At 31.9% G+C, this 20,847-nt stretch overlaps 2 protein-coding genes across 5 annotated transcripts in view; both read right to left on the bottom strand.

The window, feature by feature from the left end:
* The window catches only part of LOC144554163 (eukaryotic translation initiation factor 2 subunit beta-like), a 28,563-nt gene that overhangs the window by 1,607 nt on the left and 6,109 nt on the right, over positions 1 to 20,847 (bottom strand). Inside the window, exons 1-7 of one of the 4 annotated variants that reach the window (XM_078302430.1) lie at positions 4,513 to 4,614; positions 3,460 to 3,565; positions 2,672 to 2,730; positions 2,398 to 2,467; positions 2,000 to 2,100; positions 1,094 to 1,239; positions 150 to 292 (exon numbers count right to left, since the gene is read on the bottom strand). In XM_078302430.1, coding sequence (XP_078158556.1) covers positions 150 to 292; positions 1,094 to 1,239; positions 2,000 to 2,100; positions 2,398 to 2,467; positions 2,672 to 2,730; positions 3,460 to 3,565; positions 4,513 to 4,542 — 655 coding nt within the window. In that variant the 5' untranslated portion in view covers positions 4,543 to 4,614. Of the gene's footprint in view, positions 1 to 149; positions 293 to 1,093; positions 1,240 to 1,999; positions 2,101 to 2,397; positions 2,468 to 2,671; positions 2,731 to 3,459; positions 3,566 to 4,512; positions 4,615 to 20,847 lie in introns of those variants that run through there. The other 3 variants (XM_078302432.1, XM_078302431.1, XM_078302433.1) reach the window with 3 other exon arrangements.
* LOC144554161 (uncharacterized) overlaps positions 12,861 to 20,847 on the bottom strand; it is a 62,310-nt gene continuing 54,323 nt past the window's right edge. The window contains exons 2-4 of the mRNA XM_078302427.1: positions 15,317 to 15,850; positions 14,259 to 14,518; positions 12,861 to 13,775 (exon numbers count right to left, since the gene is read on the bottom strand). Coding sequence (XP_078158553.1) covers positions 12,905 to 13,775; positions 14,259 to 14,518; positions 15,317 to 15,850 — 1,665 coding nt within the window. The 3' untranslated portion in view covers positions 12,861 to 12,904. The remainder of the gene's footprint in view (positions 13,776 to 14,258; positions 14,519 to 15,316; positions 15,851 to 20,847) is intronic.

Raw genomic sequence — 20,847 nt, 5'->3', positions numbered from 1 at the left:
CACACAAGATTGATTTCAGCCATTGATCTTCTCTAGAGTATAACAAATTCACATTTATTTATTTTTTATTTTTTACTAAGCAAAACCACTAATTTAACTAGCAAAATATTATATTAGCGTCAGATTGAACTCAGTGAAGTTTAACTTACTGATATATCTACGAAGGATACCCTCAAAATTTTTTGGGGCAAAACGACCCTTGACAACAAGCCTCTGCTGCCCATCAAGGGAACCGCTTGTTCCCATTTCAGCAAGTAAAAATGTCATCACATGCTCTGGTTGCCTATGCATCCTGCATTCATGCACAAGAGATAAAAAGCCTTATACTGTCATGTTTTACAGATAGGGGTTTACCCAACCCATACCATATTCAATAAGATGGATATGGGTAAAATTTTATTTTTCATTAGCTTATCGAGTATGGGTAAGGGTAAAGTTTAATTTCGTTAACATAATGGGTAAGGGTACGGGTTAAGACTTTCTAATACTCGTTACCCTATAGGGTAATTATTTAAAAAAAATTACATATATGGGTATATATTTATATAGGAATGATGCATGATATGATATAGTTTTATTCATGGCCCATATATATCCATTCAATGCACCTATTTATCCGTTTACCCAACCTTACTGTATTTGATAAGACGGATAAGGGTAAAGTTTTTTCTGATAACGGGTACGGGTATGAAAATGCTTCCACCCCACCATTCTCATACCCGTCGACACACTTATTTACAGAGTACCAGAAAACAATTTTCATACACATCCCCAAGTGGTAATACTAATTCTTCACAACTAAGTTCTCCATATCACGCCTTGGAAGATATTTTCACAAGAGTAGGGTTCAAATGCCTCAATTGTGCCTCACATTCTTATTTCCATTTTCAAAGTTTCAAACAGTCGATTCAAACCGCTCAACATGATCTCCACGTTAGGCACAATTGAGGAATGAAAGACATGAGGCATTTGAACCTCCTCTTTTCACAAATCTAGACCCAAAAAAGCAACTTTGAAAATGACTCGGGATATGCAACAAAAAAAATATATGACCAAAAGAATTGTACTCATAAGAGAGAACAAGGGTACTTACGTCTTGCAAAGGTCCATGAAATTCACAAAAACAGTCTTTTTGGTACCCTCTCTGAGAACCTGAGGTGGCCTCATGACAGTCCTACGCCGGTCTCCAGCAAGATCCGGATTGTTCTCTCTCAGTATGTTGAAAACTCTACCTAGTAGCTGATTAATTTAAATCACAAAGAAAGAAAGAACAAACACACGTGTCAACCTTATTTTGGTTTAGAAAGAATAAAATCAATTGAGTGAGGCTATGGTACATAGTGCGGATTGGTCCTCACTATGAATCAATATCTTCAATTTCAAAGTTCAAATAGTCGATCTAAATTTTACATTTTTTAGAATTTTTTACTTTTTTGGATAGGTAGAAAATCACTACTTTAGAATAGTCTAGAAATTTTAGATCAAGTGATTTTCTACCTATCTAAATAAATAGTAATAGTTTTGATCTACAAGTATATTTTCATACAGAGATCATGTTGAATGGTTCAGATCAACTGTTTCGATGTCAAAAACAGAGATATTGATTCATAGGACGGACCACTGCGCGCTATGCATAGCACCAAGTTCATTTTTCCAATTAATTTATTTAGCACACAATCTCTGGCTCACTTTACTCCACATGCTGGTATCCGACTAACAGTGAAGAAAAGGAAAAATTAACATTTAATGATCAGTGTGCTTCTTCATGTGATGATTACATTTGTATTAGATTTTTTTAGGGGGTTTCTAAATATGCTGCAAAATACTTCTTTTATTGCAAAATTTTCAAATAGACTCAGACTACCTACTTTACACACTTATAATCTGACAAGATCCAAAGTACACTTTTCTCATGTAGTTCCTATTTCCAGAGTAAATTTTAAAATAAGGGATATTATGAATATTTATACATGATAAACAACCAGAAAGGTACACATACCTCATCATAAGTATAGTCACGATCAGATCCTTCCCATGGGTAGTGGGTGCCGCCTCCTAGCACAATTCCTTCTCCTTCCTCATCTTCCCCAACTTGATCATCTTTTGCAAATTCATTTTTCAAAAGAATAACACAATTTGGTATCGCATATTTACATTTACGAGAATATACTCTCTCATTTGGTAAAATGCATAAAAATTTCTACCAGTACAATCCACTACTACAACACAATATTTACACATGCATGAAACCAAAAGATATATTCTAGGATGCCAAGAAACCGACCACTAAAACATCTTTTAGTTCCTGAACTAGCTAGTAAATTTGGAAATCAACATATCAGACTAACTTTAAGTTTTCATTAACCATATTTTGATAAAAAGAAAGAGATAATATACCAATATTGCCTTCTCCAGTTTCACCAGCCTCCTTGTTTTCTTCTTCATCATTAATGAAAGTCGTGTCAACCTGACACATCAAAGTAAAACAAATTCAGTTCCACTCTTTACAATAAAAAAAGGTAAACTGTAAGCACAAGATTCAATATTCTCCTCAAACTTCTCTTTTGGTGTTAATTATGAACAAATCTCCAATATAGACAAAGCACTAGTACTGACTCAGTACCAATACATCGCTCTGGTATGAAAATAACACACTTATAAATGTTTCTACCTGTTTCTTCTTCTTCTTTTTCATCCCAACAAAGGTTAGTTCAGCTCCATCACCGGCTGCTGCACAGATCAAACAAACAAAAAATAAAGAAATAAACCATCATAGGATAACAAAAGGACATTTCACTTTGCAAATTGTACATATTAAGTTGAAGGGAAAACTTGTTGCATACAGTGTAAAACTACCACATATTACATAAGAGTGAGGCTACGGTACTATGCATAGCGCACATCGGTTTGTACTATTGATCTCTATCTCAATCTTCAAAGTCAAAATAGTCGATCCGAACCACTCAACATGATCTTCATATGAAAATGTACATGGATGACAATTTCTTTTCATTTTATAGAATTGACAGGTGGAAAATCACTTGACATTATAAATATTTTGGACCATCCGAAAGCTGTGATTTTCTACTGATCCAAAAAGATAGTAAAATAATTCTAAAAAAAATGTAAATTTTGGTCTCCGAGTATATTCTCATATGGAGATCATGTTCAACAGTTTGGATTGACTATTTGGACTTCAAAATAAAATCCATAGTACCAACCGTTGTGCGCTATGCATGGCAGCATAGTCTCACTCTACATATATAATCATTCAAAAAGATACCCAAATAACTCTCCCTCTTGATTCTTCCTCATTTCTAAACGAATGAGAAAGCATGATTAGTTTTGGCAATTTCAAAAGAAAGGAGAATACAGGGCTATACTCCCTAAATTCCGAAGGGTTTTTGAGAGATTTTGTGATAGATAATGCTGTCCTAACAAAAAAAAAATCATATATACCGGGCGGTTCTTCAGATTTCTCAGCAGGCTTCTCAGCCTCTTCAGTAGGGTCTTGGATCACCACCTTCTTTTTCTTCTTCTTCTTTGATGGGTCAAAAGGTGCAAGCTTTATACAAAAATATAAAAAAAAAAAACATAAAAAAACAAATAGGATTAGATATACGATACAAAAAAAAAATTATCAACACCCCTGAAATTCAACAAAATTTCATCTCATGTATTATTGATGTTGAAAAACAGCAACGATGCAGGGAGATAATTCAAAAAGGAAAACAAATTGAAACAACATGTTTTTAAGTATCATTTTCCTGCTCTACAGGGGTATTAGGAACCCTAAACCCATAACCAAAATAGTATAAGATTCCTATTACCCAAAATTAAGGGCTTGGCTTTTTTTTATAAAAAAAAAGGCAACAAGTGCTCATTTCATTGATTGAAACAGTAATTACATAATCAACAACAGAGAGAAAAGCATCCCTAAATCACTAGAAAAGGCCTCATCAAACAACAAAAAAAACTCATTTTCACTGCTTGTATATCAGTGCTGGAAGCAAAAGCAACAAAAAAAGGGTATTTTGGCATATTTTCCAGCCACCCATTTTTAACCTCATTGAACTGTGCCATAAACTCAAGATCCTAGCCTATTTCATGTACCATCCCTAGACTGGTACATCTTAGGTACCATATCAGTGGTACCACCGTCTCATTTGTAAGGTGAAACTACGAACCAAAAGTCAATAAAAACTCTATTTCACTGCTTGTTGCTACTATGTACCAGTATATCAGTGCAGCAAAAGCAACAAAAAAAGGGTTTTGTTGCATATTTTCCAGCCACCCATTTTTAACCTCATTGATTTGTGCCATAAACTCAAGATCCTAACCTATTTCATGTACCATCCCTAGACTGGTACACCTTAGATACCATACCAGTGGTACCACCGTATCATTGTCAGGCGAAATTTATTAACCAAAAGTCGATAAAGTATCCATTATTGATTGATTCAAAATGAATCCAACAAAAGACGGAGGTGGTAGAAATTCGTTAAATCTCACCTCATGAACCTCTTCTTCTTTATTCTCCATGATTACAAGCTCGGGGATGATGAATCGAATCGGCTAGGTTTGTAAAAGAGTTTTGCGATTCTTAGTACAATTGAAACCGACGGTCCAGATCTTTCTTTAAACTTAGCACGAATCTCAAAGAAAAAATAATACTGCCTCTTGCGCCATCAGCCCAGGTACCCGACTCGAGCAAATTACAAACAGACAATCCAGATTAGTTATTTTAACTTAGCACGAATCTCAAAACGGACGCCCTGCGTTTTCCGTAAGCGCTGGATTGACTTTGGCCCGGCTTGGATTAATCTGGGTCGTCTGCTTGTAATTTGGTAAGTCAGGTACCGGATCCGATATCAATACAGTGTATTTTGGTTTAATATTACGACTGCGGATCCGGATCCGGATCCGGATCCAATATCGTTAAAGAGGTTCTTATCCGACCCAGCCCGAGGTGTAAAACGAGAAGTTGCGGATCTTAAGCCCGTGATCTTTGGCCCGGCTTAGATATGAGAATGTGTAGATTTTGACAGATTAGTTTTTAATTCATGCAGCGCTCTAGTCCTATGCAGTGCTGTTTTGACTACATTGTCCGTGCGCTGCATTACACAAAAACTACTCTGTTAAATTATACCCTTCATTTCAAACCAAGGTTCTAAATAGTGTTTATCGCGTCACGGTAGGAAACCTACAAAAAAAAATATAACGAATAGCGTCGCTATAGCAAAAGCTATACCACATAGCGTTTTTTTTTTTTTTTTATAAAAATTATATCATATATTTGTACTAAATATCAACATTATCTAAGTCTCATAGAACAATAAATAACATCAAATTAATTAAAAAATTATAATATTCATATTGAACCAATACAAAGTTCAAATTGCAACTCAAAATATCCATAGTAATTGATGTAGATTATTACAATACAAGTAATAAATCCTAATTTACACTCAATTCGGTTGCAAGTGTACAACCTTGTCAAGTAGTACTTAGGGATCGTCTCCACAGGGACAAGTCGGAATATCTAAGTCTAACCTAACAATTTAATTTAGTAAAAGAAAGTAAAAGAAAGTAAAGAGGTTTTTGTTTGTTCAATTGGTTGGTTTGATTGCGATTAAATTAAATTAAACTAAAGTCTTAAGGCAAAATTCGGTTTTTAACAAGAATGAGAAATTAGGGTTTCTTAGGGTTCCTATCCACTAGTGTTATGACTAATTGGTTTATTAAATTTGTTCTTTTAGTTATGAAGGCACAGTTGGGTGTTGTAGGTACAAAGAGATATCTCTATATTAATACCATCTTTAAATTAGAATAAACGTCACCTCTCGGTACTTGGCTACTCTAATCTAAAGTCATTAAGTTCTTATTGTCCCAATTGATCACCTCTCGATACTTGGCACAATTTTCTAAACTATTAGGTAAAGCCCGTATAAGACAAGCGTCACCTCTCGGTACCTAGCCTATCGAATACCCTATTCCTTATGGTCTGGACCTAATATTCAATTTCTCAATTGCAAATACCAAATCCTAGGGTTTCATGTGATTTCGATTAAGTCTTCACAATCAATGAAAATAAAGAATAGATCATAACAAAGAACAAGAATATATAAAATAAAACCAACTAAATCATAACAAAAGTTTCAAGTACAACCCTAATCAACCCTAGAAAAGCCCTTTGCCAGCCATGGCTAAGATACAAATCAAATCAAAAGAATAAAAAAGTTCCAAAGGAAAGAAAATAATAAAACCTATTGATCAATGATCTCTTCTTCCTTCTTCTCTCTTCTAGCTTTTCCTTGCTCTTCCTTGTTGAAACCCTAGAAATTCTGCCTAAAAAACGTACTTAATCTGTTCTACAGGTCCCCCTTTTATACCCCTAGCAAAACCTAAAAATAACTCCCTAAAAATAGCAAATTCGGGCTCTGAACCACCTTATTGCGGGCCGCAATACATTCATTGTGGGCCGCAATGAGTGGAAGCAGTTAATATACTGCGCAGAAAAAATCTGGAGGTCATTGCGGACCGCAATGGATTTGGTTGCGGACCGCAATGAAAGTGCTGGAATGAAGATGCTGTGCTGGAGAAGTCATTGCAGGCCGCAATGAGTTTGGTTGCGGGCCGCAATGGATGTGCAGAAATGCTCTGGCTTGCTTGGTTCTGGCTTGCTTGGTTGCGGGCCGCAATGGATCCATTTCGGGCCGCAATGAATGTTGGCAGAAGCTCCAATCTTCGTGCTAACTCACCCATTCTGCTTCTTTAAGCTCCAAACACTTGATTACCTGTAGAACAAACATAACTAGGGCAGTAACTTGAACTTTTGGACATTTCTAACCTAATTAAACCTAATTTAATCAAAACTTGGCTTAATTTACATAACAAACCCTAGTTTTCAATAGATACAATTTCAGCTTATCAGTAATACTAATATCATAAATTATCGACCTTTTTTTATATTCAAAATATATTCAGCATCATGACATAATATATCTTTTTTTTTATTTAAATTTCAAAATAACTTAGACATCATGGCATAATTAACTATCTTAATCTATTTAAAATATTCAAACTACCATAAAGTAAGTTTCATTTTGTTATTTCAAGAAATATCTTAATATATTCAATCTGAGCCTTTATTTAAAAGCTATATAAATTGAAAAGAAAAACAAATAGCTCATGTTGCATAACGCGCTATAGCTTCCTTATTTTGATTTCGTTTGATGGATCTCTCATTTAATAATTAATAGTTTAATATAAAGCTTAGTACGTCAATTGAAAAAAAAATCACGATTAAAATCCAATCTAAGCATTTATTTAAAGCCCATACAAATTGAAAAGAAAATAAAAAACAGCTCATGTTGCATAGCGCGCTGTAGCTTCCTTATTTGATTTTGTTTGATAGATCTCTCATTTAATAATTAATAGTTTAATATAAAGCTTAGTACGTCAATTGCAAAAAAAAAATCACTGATAAGCATAAAATATATACACATTTGATCTAGATTTTATCATAAAATGACCTCAAATATCTTGTATTTTTAATATAAAGTGATTTAAATACACCTAGAATCAAGCTACTGCGGTTGTTAGGCTTTTCATTGCAGGAAATGATGAAAAATAGCGAAAATACTCTCCAGTGTGGATCATACCAACCGCAGTGCGGATCACTGCAGTCGCACTGAGCACTTAGCCGCATTTCCAACATTCAAGCGCTGTGCAGGAAAAAGTCTGAGCCTAGTGCGGATGAACTTCCACCCGCAGTGCGGATGAGCCCAGCCGCACTCAATACTTAGCCAATTTCAGAACCTTCAAGAAAGCAGAAACCACCCGCAGTGCGGGTCAGCCATCCGCACTGCCATCCGCATTTAACTAATTCGCAGAAATTAAATAAGGAAACTTAGAGTCAATGCGGATGAGACCACCTGTAGTGCGGATCATCCATCCGCACTGGAGCTGCAGAAAGCCAAATTTACACAGTTTCAACACGGTTTCTATTTTTGGCACTTCATGGACGCGTTTTACAGCCAAATATGGACAAGGCATCCTGGGAAACAATCCAATTATAACACTCACTAACTCCACTTCCTAGGCTCTTAATTGGACATGGTCCTTGGCTATAAAAGAGGGTGTTCATTCTCCATCCATAATCATCTCTTCCCATCTACTCTTTCATTCTCTCTCTATATACACAATACTTAGCGATAAATTCTGGAGAAAAGGAAAGCTTTCAAGCAAAGAGAAGAAGGGTTTCCTGAGCAAGAAGTCGGCAAGATAGAGGTTTTTTATTTGTTAAAGGGTGTAATTACTTCTTTTATTTCATTTCTTCTTACTTTGCCAATTTTTGTAATGGATCTCTCCATGAGGGAGTAGTTCTCTCTCTAGGGGTCTAGGTCAATGCATGAACTTGATTGATTCTATTTTATTCGGTTATTTGTTTTTATTATGATTGTTTTATGGGATTTGATTGTTAATTTCTGTGATTTATCATTTGTGTTGATTACATAGTTTAGTACTTGAAATCGCGGTAGTCCCGCTTTGGAATCGGTTTGTTAAGCAAAAGATCCAAAGAAGGATGAGAGGAGAGTACCAAATTATGAACACAAATATCTTAGGTTTTAGGTTAGAAGCGACCGTACTTTGATACCTATAACCGGAACTATAGAAATTAAGGGTTAGGGTTTGGTGAAGAACGACCGTGAAGTCAAACCCCTACTTAGGACACCTATATTGATTAAGTAATTAGTCAATATAGGCTAACAAGAGCTTAATGGGTCTAGATAATTAGGGTGAAGAACGACCGTGAAGTCTGAAATTATCTAGGCACGTTATTAATTTACGACCGTGACCCTTTTTAACACTTTAGGTTAGAAACCTCATCAAATCATACATGAATTCAAACAAATACCGAATAGATAAAGTTAGCAAGGGATTGTAGACCAAAGACCCCTAGATCTCTAAATCTTGAAAGCAAATCAATTCTTTTCTTTTACTTTTATTTACAATTATTGTTTCAAACTCCTTTCTTTTGGGTATTGAACCCAACCTTAGGAATTGTTAGAACAAAACCCCCCCAATTTACTTTTATTGCACTTTACTTTATTTTATTTTCTGAAATTTATTACTAAAGTTTAAACTAAGTTTTTATCGTACTCCTTGCGGTTCGACACCTCAAATACTACTTTGATAGAATTGTGCACTTGCAATTTAACTCAAACGCGTGTTAAAGGTTTAAAATGTACATCATTGTACTGAAACTTTGTGCATACGCTTTTGCGCGCATCAATCACCGTTAAAATTCAATCTAAGTCTTTATTTAAAGCTCATATAAATTGAAAAAAAAAAACTCATGTTGCATAGCGTGCGCTATTTGCGCTGCACGCTATGCACTATAGCGGACCACTATTACCGCTATAGCATCCATAGCTCAAATAGCGCGTTTTAATGTCATAACTTAGCGTTTAGGGTCCAAAAACGATGTAGTGCCGCTATTTAGAACACTGTTTCAAACTCATCCAAAACCTGTACTGGTTTATTTTATTTTTCTTTAAATCTGAACCGTTGATATTGGAACCAACGAATTATATTAGATAATAAAAAGAAAAGAGATTGTAAAAATGAAAAAAAAATACTCCTTAAATAAATCAACAATTTCATTCTGAGGCCAAGAAAGAAATGGTGAAATTTCATACGGTTCTAGGCTGTTATTTTAAGGGAAATTCTTTGTATTCCCAAAAATTTATCAAATTTATCTCACGTTATTTTCTTAAGAGAAGAAGATTTTTTTTTAAAAGGGAGGATCACTTAAAAGTTAGAAAAAAAAAATAACTTCAGTAGGAAAATAATATTAGAGAGAAAATAAATAAAATTTAGTTTTAATATTTTAGATTATAAATATGGCCTATGGATCCGTATCCTCTGCATTAACTCAAATATTCAGTTTAGCATCTCGACCATTCAATCAGAATCCGGATCAATTTTGTCCCAAGATAAAATACATAGGGTCTCTTTAATATTTGTGCCAACAAAAGAATCAGATTTTGGTCTAGTGACAAAAGCATATGATTTTTATGTGAGAAATCATGAGTTTGAAATTCGAATAGAGAAAATTATTTATTGTAATAACAAGATATTAAATAATTGAATAGCTTGAGCTCCAACCTTTACTTAAAAAATAATATTTGTGCCAACATTGATCCGGATTCATTTGGCATTGAGGAAACGAATTATATGACCTATATAGTCCATTTATCATGCCTATATAAATGATGAGATTTGTTGTTTGTTTTTCTCATTCATTGGGTGATTTAGTTTTTCAATAAAATTAATGATTTTTAATTAATGCATCATCAAACAATATTTAAATTGCAAAAATTCTTACTAGCAAACTTATATGTCCAATAATATATAGAGGAGGGATCAAGTTACAACACTTGAAAGTTACAACAAAGTTACAACATCATTTTTTTCATTTTCAAAGTCAAAATCGTCGATTCAAACAGTTAGATATTCAATCTATATTAAAATGTGCTTGCAAACCAAATTTTACATTTTTTGAAATTTTTTTGCTATTTATTAAGATGGGTACAAAATTGCTGTTTTTAATGGTGCAGAATTTTAATAAAAACAGCGATTTTGTACCCATCTTAATAAATAGCAAAAAAATTTCAAAAAATGTAAAATTTTGTTTGCAAGCACATTTTAATATAGATTGAATATCTAACGGTTTGGATCGACGATTTGGACTTTGAAAATGAAAAAAAATGATGTTGTAACTTTGTTGTAACTTTCAAGTGTTGTAACTTGATCCCTCCTCTAATATATATCTATAAGTTTATTTTTCAATTTTCAAGTTTACTTGTGAAAAATATATTGTCAAGCTAAATAATTGTCAAAATGATCTCTCACTTTATTTAAATAAGGTACGGAATTATGATAAATATTGATATTGTGTTGGGCCCAAATGAAAGATCACTTTTCAAGCCTGAGTTGATATTAGTTGCATAGTAATTAAATGGAATATCATGAAAATTTCATTCTTATAAGGAGACAAAAGCATGATAAAGAGCTTTTGGGTGATATATAATGTCTTTTGCTCCTAAAACGTATTGTATAACATTAAAATAAATTGACATGTTTACTCAAAAAAAAAAAAAAAATTGACACTGTCACTAAAAGTTTCATCTTAATTATCTCAAAAGTATAAGTATGTAAATGAATTGACGATACTTTTTCAAGTAGATTAACTTGCATATTGAAAACAACTTGTTATATAAATTAATGATATCCATTTTTATTCATAATTATTAACTGACTGAGAGATTGGACGGAACTAAATTTTTTGATGAACTTAGAGAACAAAATTTAGTTCAATTTTACACTTCATTTTTGGCCGAATTTTGATGAATTAATTATTCTCAGAACCTAATTGTTAGATTATCTCGGTTACTTTATTTGCCTATTTTTATTTAATATTTAATTAAAAAAATAATGTAATTAAAAAGGGTGATTTTGTTATTAGAAAGATGTATCCTTAATACCCCCCAAAAAATGTTACCATTACTTTATATTAAATCAAATAATTGGATTAACTTATTCCAGGAAATTTTAGATTTTCAATATTATTTTTTCAAAAAGGTTCAATGCCTCTATTTTTTTTTAAACTTTCATTATATCTTCATTTGTACTTAAACTAATAATTTAAAACACAAATGTCAATAAAAAACCCATTAAAAATACAATGTACATTATTTTTCTCTATACACATGCAACATATTATGGCATATATATTATTTTGATTGGTATTAAAAACTTACGAATATATATATATAGAGAGAGGAGGAATCCAATTACACCTTTTTTTGGTGACATCGAATTACACTCTTGATTTTCAAAGTTTTAAAAGCTCAAATAGTTGATCCAAACCGTTCAACATAATAGATATATTAAAATGTGCTTGTAGATCAAATTTTACATTTTTTGAAATTTTTTTTTACTATTTATTAAGTATTTAACAAAATCGTTATATTTAGACCATTGAATTTTTGTACCCATCTTAATAAATAGTAAAAAAAATAAAAAAAAATGTAAAATTTGATCTACAATCACATTTTAACATATCTATCATATTGAACGGTTTGGATCAACCGTTTGGACTTCAAAAATATAGAGTGTAATTCGGTATCACAAAAAAAAAAGTGTAATTGGATCCCTCCTCATATATATATTGATGTTGATAATTTTTGGATGTTTATTTTCTAGTTTATTGATTCATACAAAAAAAGAAAAACCGAAAAATGATCATTTTTTATGTTTATGCAAAGAAAAATATATTAATATATGTTATTTAATTATTAATTTAAAAAAAAATACATGATAGAGGCTAACAAAATAAATAAAGACATTGGAAAGGTGAGTCATTGACTATTCAAATGATAATTTACAGAGACAATGAAAAAAGAGCAGAGAAGAGAAAGAATCACAAAATAAAAATAATTAGTTCTCTGTTTTTTCATTGTTCCATTGATCAATTAACACAGTTACTTATCCCAATTCTTATTAAATATTACAAAGTATAAAATGGTCCATCATTAGAACATTGCAAATTAATAAACTTATCTTGTCCCCATCTTCTTAAATAATTAATAAACGAAATTAATTAAATATCTTCATTTTCAAAAATTCAAAGAGCAACCAAACATACTGGAGATGATTTATATGTACCACTTTAAAATTGTGCAACTATAAATCTATAATATCACACAAGGTTGACAAATAATACAAATGTATTTACACCTTTTATTTTGTTAACACTACAAAAAGAAAGAATTAATCAAATTTCATCCCAGGATAAAAATAAAGCACCAACACAAAAGAATTGGAAATTAATTATTTAAAACTGATCTATCAGATCCTTACTGCAAGCAGCAATTGGCACATTTTCATGGGACCCACAAATCACTGTCTCAACTGACTTGCGGGGTCCAAATGTCGGTCTATTTGTTGTACCAAGGAAACCGAGAGAAACTGATTCCAAAGCTTTAGTTGATGGTGGTCGATTTCTTGTACCATGCCTCCTACGGCTATTATTCGAATCAGTCCCCTCTTTTTCGTTATTTCCATCACTGGTTGATGTTAGATCAGGCAGGTAATCACTTTGGTCATCAGTACAAGGAGGGTTACTTTGGTCATTTTCACATGTTTTTGTTTTGAACTTAGACAATCCTACCCTTCTTCTTTTACTCAAATGATTTGTTGCATCATTTACATAAACCCGATTTTTAGACTTCAATTTTGCATCCTTTATAGCATTTATCTCAACTGTCTCATCTTCTTCTGGGCCCCACTTCTCAGGCACTGATGTGTCAACTTCAGATTTGTTGAGAGGTAAACTCCTTAAAGCTCTGAACTTGCAAGGTGTTCCTTCTCCTTCAACTATACTAGTGTCTATAACAGTAAATTTCACCAGATTCATATAACCGTTTTGCAACTTCGGACGAAAGCAACTTCTACTATTTTCGTTATCATTTATATCATCATTTGCATCATTGTTTGGGACTGAGATTAAATTAGAATCAGAGGCAACTTTGGATAGTAAATCAGTAACCGAATCAAAATAGTGAATTCCCTTTACCAGATCTTCTCTGGGGAAACTGTCAATGCCTGGAATGAGAAATATTGATGTATTATCTTTTGGCTGTACTGAGATCCAGCCTTTTACCAGTAAACAGGGCCACACTGCCTCCCAAAACAAATCATTTGACCTGAATGATAAGAAAAGAAATGAAGATTGGCATTTGATTAGAAATTTTGTTTAAGAATGACAACATGATATATGACCAAGTAGAGTGAGGCTATGGTACTATGGATTCATATCTCTATTTTTAAAGTTCAAATAGTCGATCTGAACCGCTCAACATGATCTCCACACAAAATGTAGTTGAAGGCCGGATTTTACTTTAATTATATTTTTTTTTACTATTTTCTAGATAGGTTGAAAATAACTACTTTTGAATGGTCCAGATGTTCTTAAATTAGGTAATTTTCTATTTTTTGTAAAAAAAAGTAAAAAAATTCTAAAAAATGTAAAATTTGATCTCCAAGTACATTTCCATATAAACATCATGTTGAACAGTTCGGATCGATTGTTTGAGCTTTTAAAACAAAAATATGAATCCATAGTACGGATTGATGTGTGCTTTGCAAATCCCCCCCTTCCCAAACTGAAATTTTGAACTCAAAATTACCTGGATTTTCCCAGCCTAAAACCACCCGTTAGAAACCTGACGACCTCCTCCAAGGAAAGAGATGACCATTCCTTCCCTACCGGCATCTCCAAATGGGTTTGGGTTTGGTTTCTAGTTGGGTCGGATCTTATTTTTGTCAGATCATGCTTTCCTTTACCAATGCTGATAGCTTGGACAAGGGTGCGGGCCCCAGCAACCCCCTTCAGTGCAAAAATGAAATCTTCAAACGAGGTTCTCTCCTCATTATATGACTTAAAGACCTAAAGACACAGCACCCAAAAAAAAAAAAAAAAAAAAATAGTTAATGAACAACAAAATTGAGAACCCTTAAATAGGGTATCCTGTAACATTTCAAGATAATAAACAACAAAATTGAAAACATTTCAAGTTCAGGTCAGGTAACATGAAACAGTACTTCAAAAGTGCCATATAAGGGTTCTATTAGACCAATGTCAATAGGGTATCCTGAAACATTGCCGAAATTTTACAATCCCAGATTGGTACAGTATGCGAAATTTTACAATCTCAGTTTGATACAGTATGCCTTGTACTGGGATTTACTGGTAGTATCAGATTCAATGATGGATTCTAAAGTAAAATGAAGAAAAAAAACATTTAGTTCAGCAAGATATTAGTAGCACCATTAGCAGTGATGATGATATAACTTAGAGGCTATGGTACTATGCATAGCGCACTTTAATCCATACTATGGATCAAATATGTCCATTTTCAAACTCTAAACCGTCGATCTAAACCATTCAACATTATCTCCATATGAAGTTGTACTTGTAGATAGAATTTATCATTTTTTTACTATTTTTTAAATAGGTAGAAAATCACTTGATCTAAAGATTCTAGACCATTCAAAAGTAGTGATTTTCTACCTATCTCAAAAAAATAATAAAAAAATTATAAAAAAATATAAAATTTAGTACGCTTGTACATTTTTATATGGAGATCATATTGAACGGTTCATATCAACCTTTTGAACTTTGAAATCAAAGATATTGATCCATAGTACAGATCAATGTGCACTGTGCATAGTACCAGAATGGTACCTCTTGTAATGCATCATGAGACTCCTTCTGCATAGACTCTGTAAGGCGTAACAGAATCATGTCTTGCCTCCATCCTTGAAAAATGCGGGGCCCGAGCACACAATGTTTCAACTTATACTTTTCATACCGATCCGATTTGTAAAAATTTCCATAGTAGTACAGCAGTACATCCCCCATTGTCTTGCCATCTCCTTCAAAAAACTGACGCACCAGGTTCAGCCTCTTTCCAAAAATGTACAATCCGAGAAGAAACGTCTCTTTCTCAAAATCACTCCAAACTGAAGGGTTGTGCATGCCAGGCAGAGGGATGTGTTGCTTTTCCTCACTGACATGTGGGGCCCAGATGATTGGGATGTTTGGTGATCTTTTGACTCGGGTCTGGTAAGTTGTTGCTGGATCGGGTATTTTTGCTTGATATTCATCTCCTACACGGGGTACTGCACTCGGTTCGCCACTGATTCCTTTGTTAGATGTAATATTTTGTGAAATAGGAATTTGATCAGTCTGTATCTCTTTTGTTGTCTCCAATCCCATCTAATAAATAAAATGAATCCTTGGTGAATTTTCAATTACATTCAAAAACTTCGAAATTATGTATTACCCCCCTCCAAAATTCAAAATATCATATTTATCCTTTTAAATTTAAAAAACTCACAAATTTACCCAATTTATTGACTATTTTATTAAAACTCATTTTAAATTTATAAAGTAGTAATTTTATTTTATTATTAAAAAATTTAAAAAAATATGTAGTTTGTGTAAGAAAACATGCTGTAGTTCTTTTAACATGCTGGAGCTATCTAGGATTGATTTTTACTATTTCATATTATAGAGATTCTTCCTAAGACAGGTACAGTACGAAGTAGGGATAGCAACAGTATGGCGGGTCAATACTGGGTCATACCAGTTGTTGTATAGGAACCTTTTTAAATTTGGTTGGTTCGATAAGCTGGAAACTGATGAACTGATTTTTTAGTCGAATAGATCCACTCAGTTACATATAAAATGTGAACCCAAGAAACTTATCCAAACAGAATTTGTTAACCGGACCTCACATTATTGCAAAATTATCAAAAAGACCCATAAATTAGTAACAAATTCAATGGGAAAAAACCTTTATAATGATTCATAAGACTACTAATTATTTGATACTGTATGGTTCTCTTTTATAATAATTCATAAGACTACTAATTATTTGATACTGTGTGATTCTCTTTTATAATAATTCATAAGACTACTAATTAATCTACAATACTAACTGTATAATTAATTAGTGATTGGGAAGAAAAAGGGCTGAATAAAGCCAAAGAAAGGACCAATTTGGATATATTCTCCAAGGAATGTTAAAAAAATCAATAATAGGAGAAGCAAGTTAGGAAGAACTTAAGATCCAACAGCTATGAAAATAGAAATTCACATGTAATCAGATCAATCTTCCAACTATAAATCCAATTCAATACTTAAATTTGATCAACTAAATATACTCCTATCAAATATTAAACAAGATCATATATCCAATAAACCACACAGATTACAATAGAGAAAGGTAAAATTGGAGCTAAATACATGACAGGATTATCTCAATGCATATTAGTAAAGAAAAAAAAAAAGCAGTGATGAATTGATAGTTACCTCTCTAGTCATGCATCAGAGGAAGAGAGATTCCTGAAATAGAGATCAATTGAATGGTTAAAATGGGAAGTAAAGAGAAATGAAGTAAAAACCGACACCGAACTTCTTCTTTTTTCTGATACAGAGAATAAGAAAGACAACGGTTGATAAAAGAACCATGCGGGTGGGTCAATGTAAGCCAAATCCGATACCTAATTGGATCGGGTTTGAATCGTATCATACTAATAGAGCAGTTTTGACTTCATGCAGCGCACAGACTGACCCAAAAGACTGGAACCTGTTATTTCAATCCAACCGTTAATATTAGTTGAGATTTGCTCTTGAAAAAGTTTTTCATTGAGATTCGTGCATGGAAAAATGTTAACGGTTGAGATCGGAATAACAGGTTCATGTTATTCACTGAGAATAGGGGTGCAAACGGATCGGATACGGATCGGATAGTGGTAAAACTATATCCGTATCTGTTTTTATTTTTCGGATACGGATATGGATCGGATATTAGACGGATATGGATACGGACCGGATATTAACCGGATACGAATACGGATATCCGCTTTTTATAATAGTGAATGACATAATTTTTTTCAAAATACATATTAAATTATATAATATATATCTACTATTCGGATACGGATAATTAAAATTCAAAACCATATCCGTATCCGTATCCGCACGGATATTCGGATATTGGATATCCGTATTAAATTTTCGGATACGGTCGGGTAATATCCAACCCGTTTGCACCCCTAACTGAGAATAACAGCAGATTATTTATCTATGTTTCTTTAAATCTGAACCGTTGATTTTGGAACCAACGAATCATATGAGATAATTTTGCAAAAAAATTGAGAGAAATTGTAGATGACAAAATTTACTCCTTGAAATTTTAAATCAACAATTTTCATGTGGAGGCCAAAACATAAATATAGTTGAAATGAGAAAAATATATATCCCCGGTTCTAGGCTGTTATTTTTATTTTTTAGAGATATTTATGTAATTCCCAAAAATTCATCAAAGAGAAGATTTTTTTTAATCCCTTAAAAGGTATGGAAAAAAAATAAAAATTTAGATTAAAAAAGTTTGAGAGAAGAAAAATGAAATTCAATTTTAAAATTTGATATTATAAACATGGCCTATATAAATGATGAGACTTGTTGTTTGTTTTATCATTCATTGGGTGATTTAGTTTTTCAACGGTATGAATTTAATGATCTTTAATGCATCATCAAACAACATTTAAATTGTATGAAATTATTAGTAGCAAATTTATATATCTATAAGTTTATTTTTCAATTTTCAAGTTTACTTGCATTGACTTGAAAAATATATTGTCAAGCTAAATAATTGTCAAAGTAATCTCTCACTTTATTTAAATAAGGTAGGGAATTTTTTTAATTATTTCAAGGAATAGTGCAAGGAATGATACCATTTGAATTAGCATGTAAAAATTATGCTCATTGAATTGGTATAATTTTGTATTATTTTAAACTGTGTAATATTATTTATATTATATAACTAAAATAGCAAAGAAAAATAAATTAATTAATTATATACTTTCTTTCTTTTTCCAACTTATTATTATTTTTTGATTGAAATATTATTCATGCACCTCATGTACTGAACTTTTAACTACAATTCAGAAGTGTTTATACCAATAGATCTAAATTTACAAGTGATTACGTCTAGTATACAAATATTTGTCAAATTATTTTTCTAAATAATTATAAGAAATTGTTCAAATTAAAACTTTTTATTTTTCGAACTAGAAATTTTAGAATGGAGGTGAATCATAAATTGCATAATATGTGTAAAATATATAATGTGTTGTCATTAGAATTTTAATCAAGCCTCTACAATTACAAAGTAAAATTTTAACCACTAAACTACAATCACACATTACAAGCTTGAAAAAATAAATTATTATCTTAATTTATGAGGTAGAGTTACTTCAATTAACTTAGTGATTTTCTCTGTACCTCGATATACACCGGTTGGTTGTTTATAAAATGCCTACTAAAGTAAAAAAAGAAAAAAAAAGAGAGACTATTATCACATCAGTCCTCTAAGCTGGTTTGGAAGGTACTGAGCTTAGACTTGTACAATACAAACATATAGCAAAAAAATGGAGTTGAACTTGGGATAAACCTCTCTTAACAAGAAGTATTCATGAAACACTTGAAGTGATTCAGAATATGCATCCTAATTTCTTTATATAATATGTAAAAAAGAGGATTAAAAATATAACTTCATTATTCCTTTATTTAATAATTTTGTAATAATAAAATTATAAAATTTATATGTCAAAATAAAACCTTTAAATGTGATTACATTATTTTCTCTACATGCACACAAAATACTACTTTTTTGTTTTTGTTTATAAAGGAATCAATGGCTACTAACTATTCACATTAATGTATTTTTTTGAAGTTCTTAATAATAATCAAAACAAAATTAAATATAATTTTTACATTTACATAAATAAAATAATATATATCATAGCTAATGAAATTCTAACAAAATTGTTTTTTTACTATTTATTATCGACATTATTTTATATCCACTAGTGGAAAAACAGGAATCAGGATCGGTTATATACACATATCAGTATCGGAATCCAACCGATCCTGATGAAGGCGATACTGATACTATCAGGATCGGTTTTATATTTTTCAAGAACCGATCCAAATAGAAACTATTAGGATCGGTTTTTTAATAAAACCGATCTTAATAGTTGTTATCTAGATCGGTTTTTGACTAAGAACCGATCCCGATACGTACTATCAAGATCGGTTTTTATATAAGAACCGATCTTGATAGTATTTTTGAATTTTTTTTTTAAATTACATAACAACCGATCCTGATACGTACTATCAAGATCGGTTTTATATTAAAACCGATCTTGATTGTATTTCAGATCATAATTTCAAAAAAAAAAAAAAAACTTTTAGGATCGGTTTTTATTTAAAAACCGATCCTAAAAGTTTTTTTTTTTTTTTTTAGAATTAGGATCGGTTATTTTAAACAACCGATCCTAATAGTAGTAATCTGGATCGGTTGTTTAAAATAACCGATCCTGATGTTTTATTGAAGCTAAAAAAAATATTTTTATTTATTTGACCAGCTTCCATATATATTTTGCTGGCCAGCATCCTAAATTTTTTTTTGTTGCACAGTAAGAAGCAATAATCAATTAAATATCATATACACATTCTAAATTAATTATCATACACATCTTAAACTATTACAAAAAATTCATGTACTTCATAAAAAGTTTTGTGAAGCATTACATGTTATAACAAGAAATTTAAATCCAAAAAAAAATTAATTAACAAACATACAATTGACTAATTGGGCTATTTCTTCAATTAACACACATTTATACAATATACACATTTATGCAATTAATGTAAAGCACAACAATAAAAAAATCAATAATTACCTTTTTTGCAATCACATCACTTGAGATTAAAAAAGACCCTAAAAACAAAAACAAAGGTAACAATTAGATGGAAAAACATTTTCCAATAAAAAATACAAAAAAATGTGTTTTAAAAGTATAATAATGAGAAAATTAGATAAAGCTAATACCATGATAGTTGATCGGCCGGATGATTAAGTAACTTGAGAGAGATGTCCTCAAAACTGTAAAATAATATACAAACACCATTAATTAATTTTTGAAACAATAAAAAAAATTAAAAACTGGCACAATTGAGCCGGAGGTGCGAGAGGCTCGGATTTGAGAGGAAGAGACGGAGAGAAAGAGAGAGAGAGAGACACGGAGGAGAGGGAGAGACGGAGACAGAGAGAGAGAGACAGAGTACTGAGGATTTGGGAGGGAGATACGGAGACAGAGACAGAGACAGAGATGCTAAATTGAAAATGAGAGGCGCGAAAT

This window comes from Carex rostrata, chromosome 5 (assembly GCF_964058835.1).
Source record: "Carex rostrata chromosome 5, lpCarRost1.2, whole genome shotgun sequence".
NCBI classification, from domain to species: domain Eukaryota; kingdom Viridiplantae; phylum Streptophyta; class Magnoliopsida; order Poales; family Cyperaceae; genus Carex; species Carex rostrata.
The sequence above is the reverse complement of the archived record's forward strand: the minus strand, read 5'-3'. Positions and strand labels throughout refer to the sequence as shown.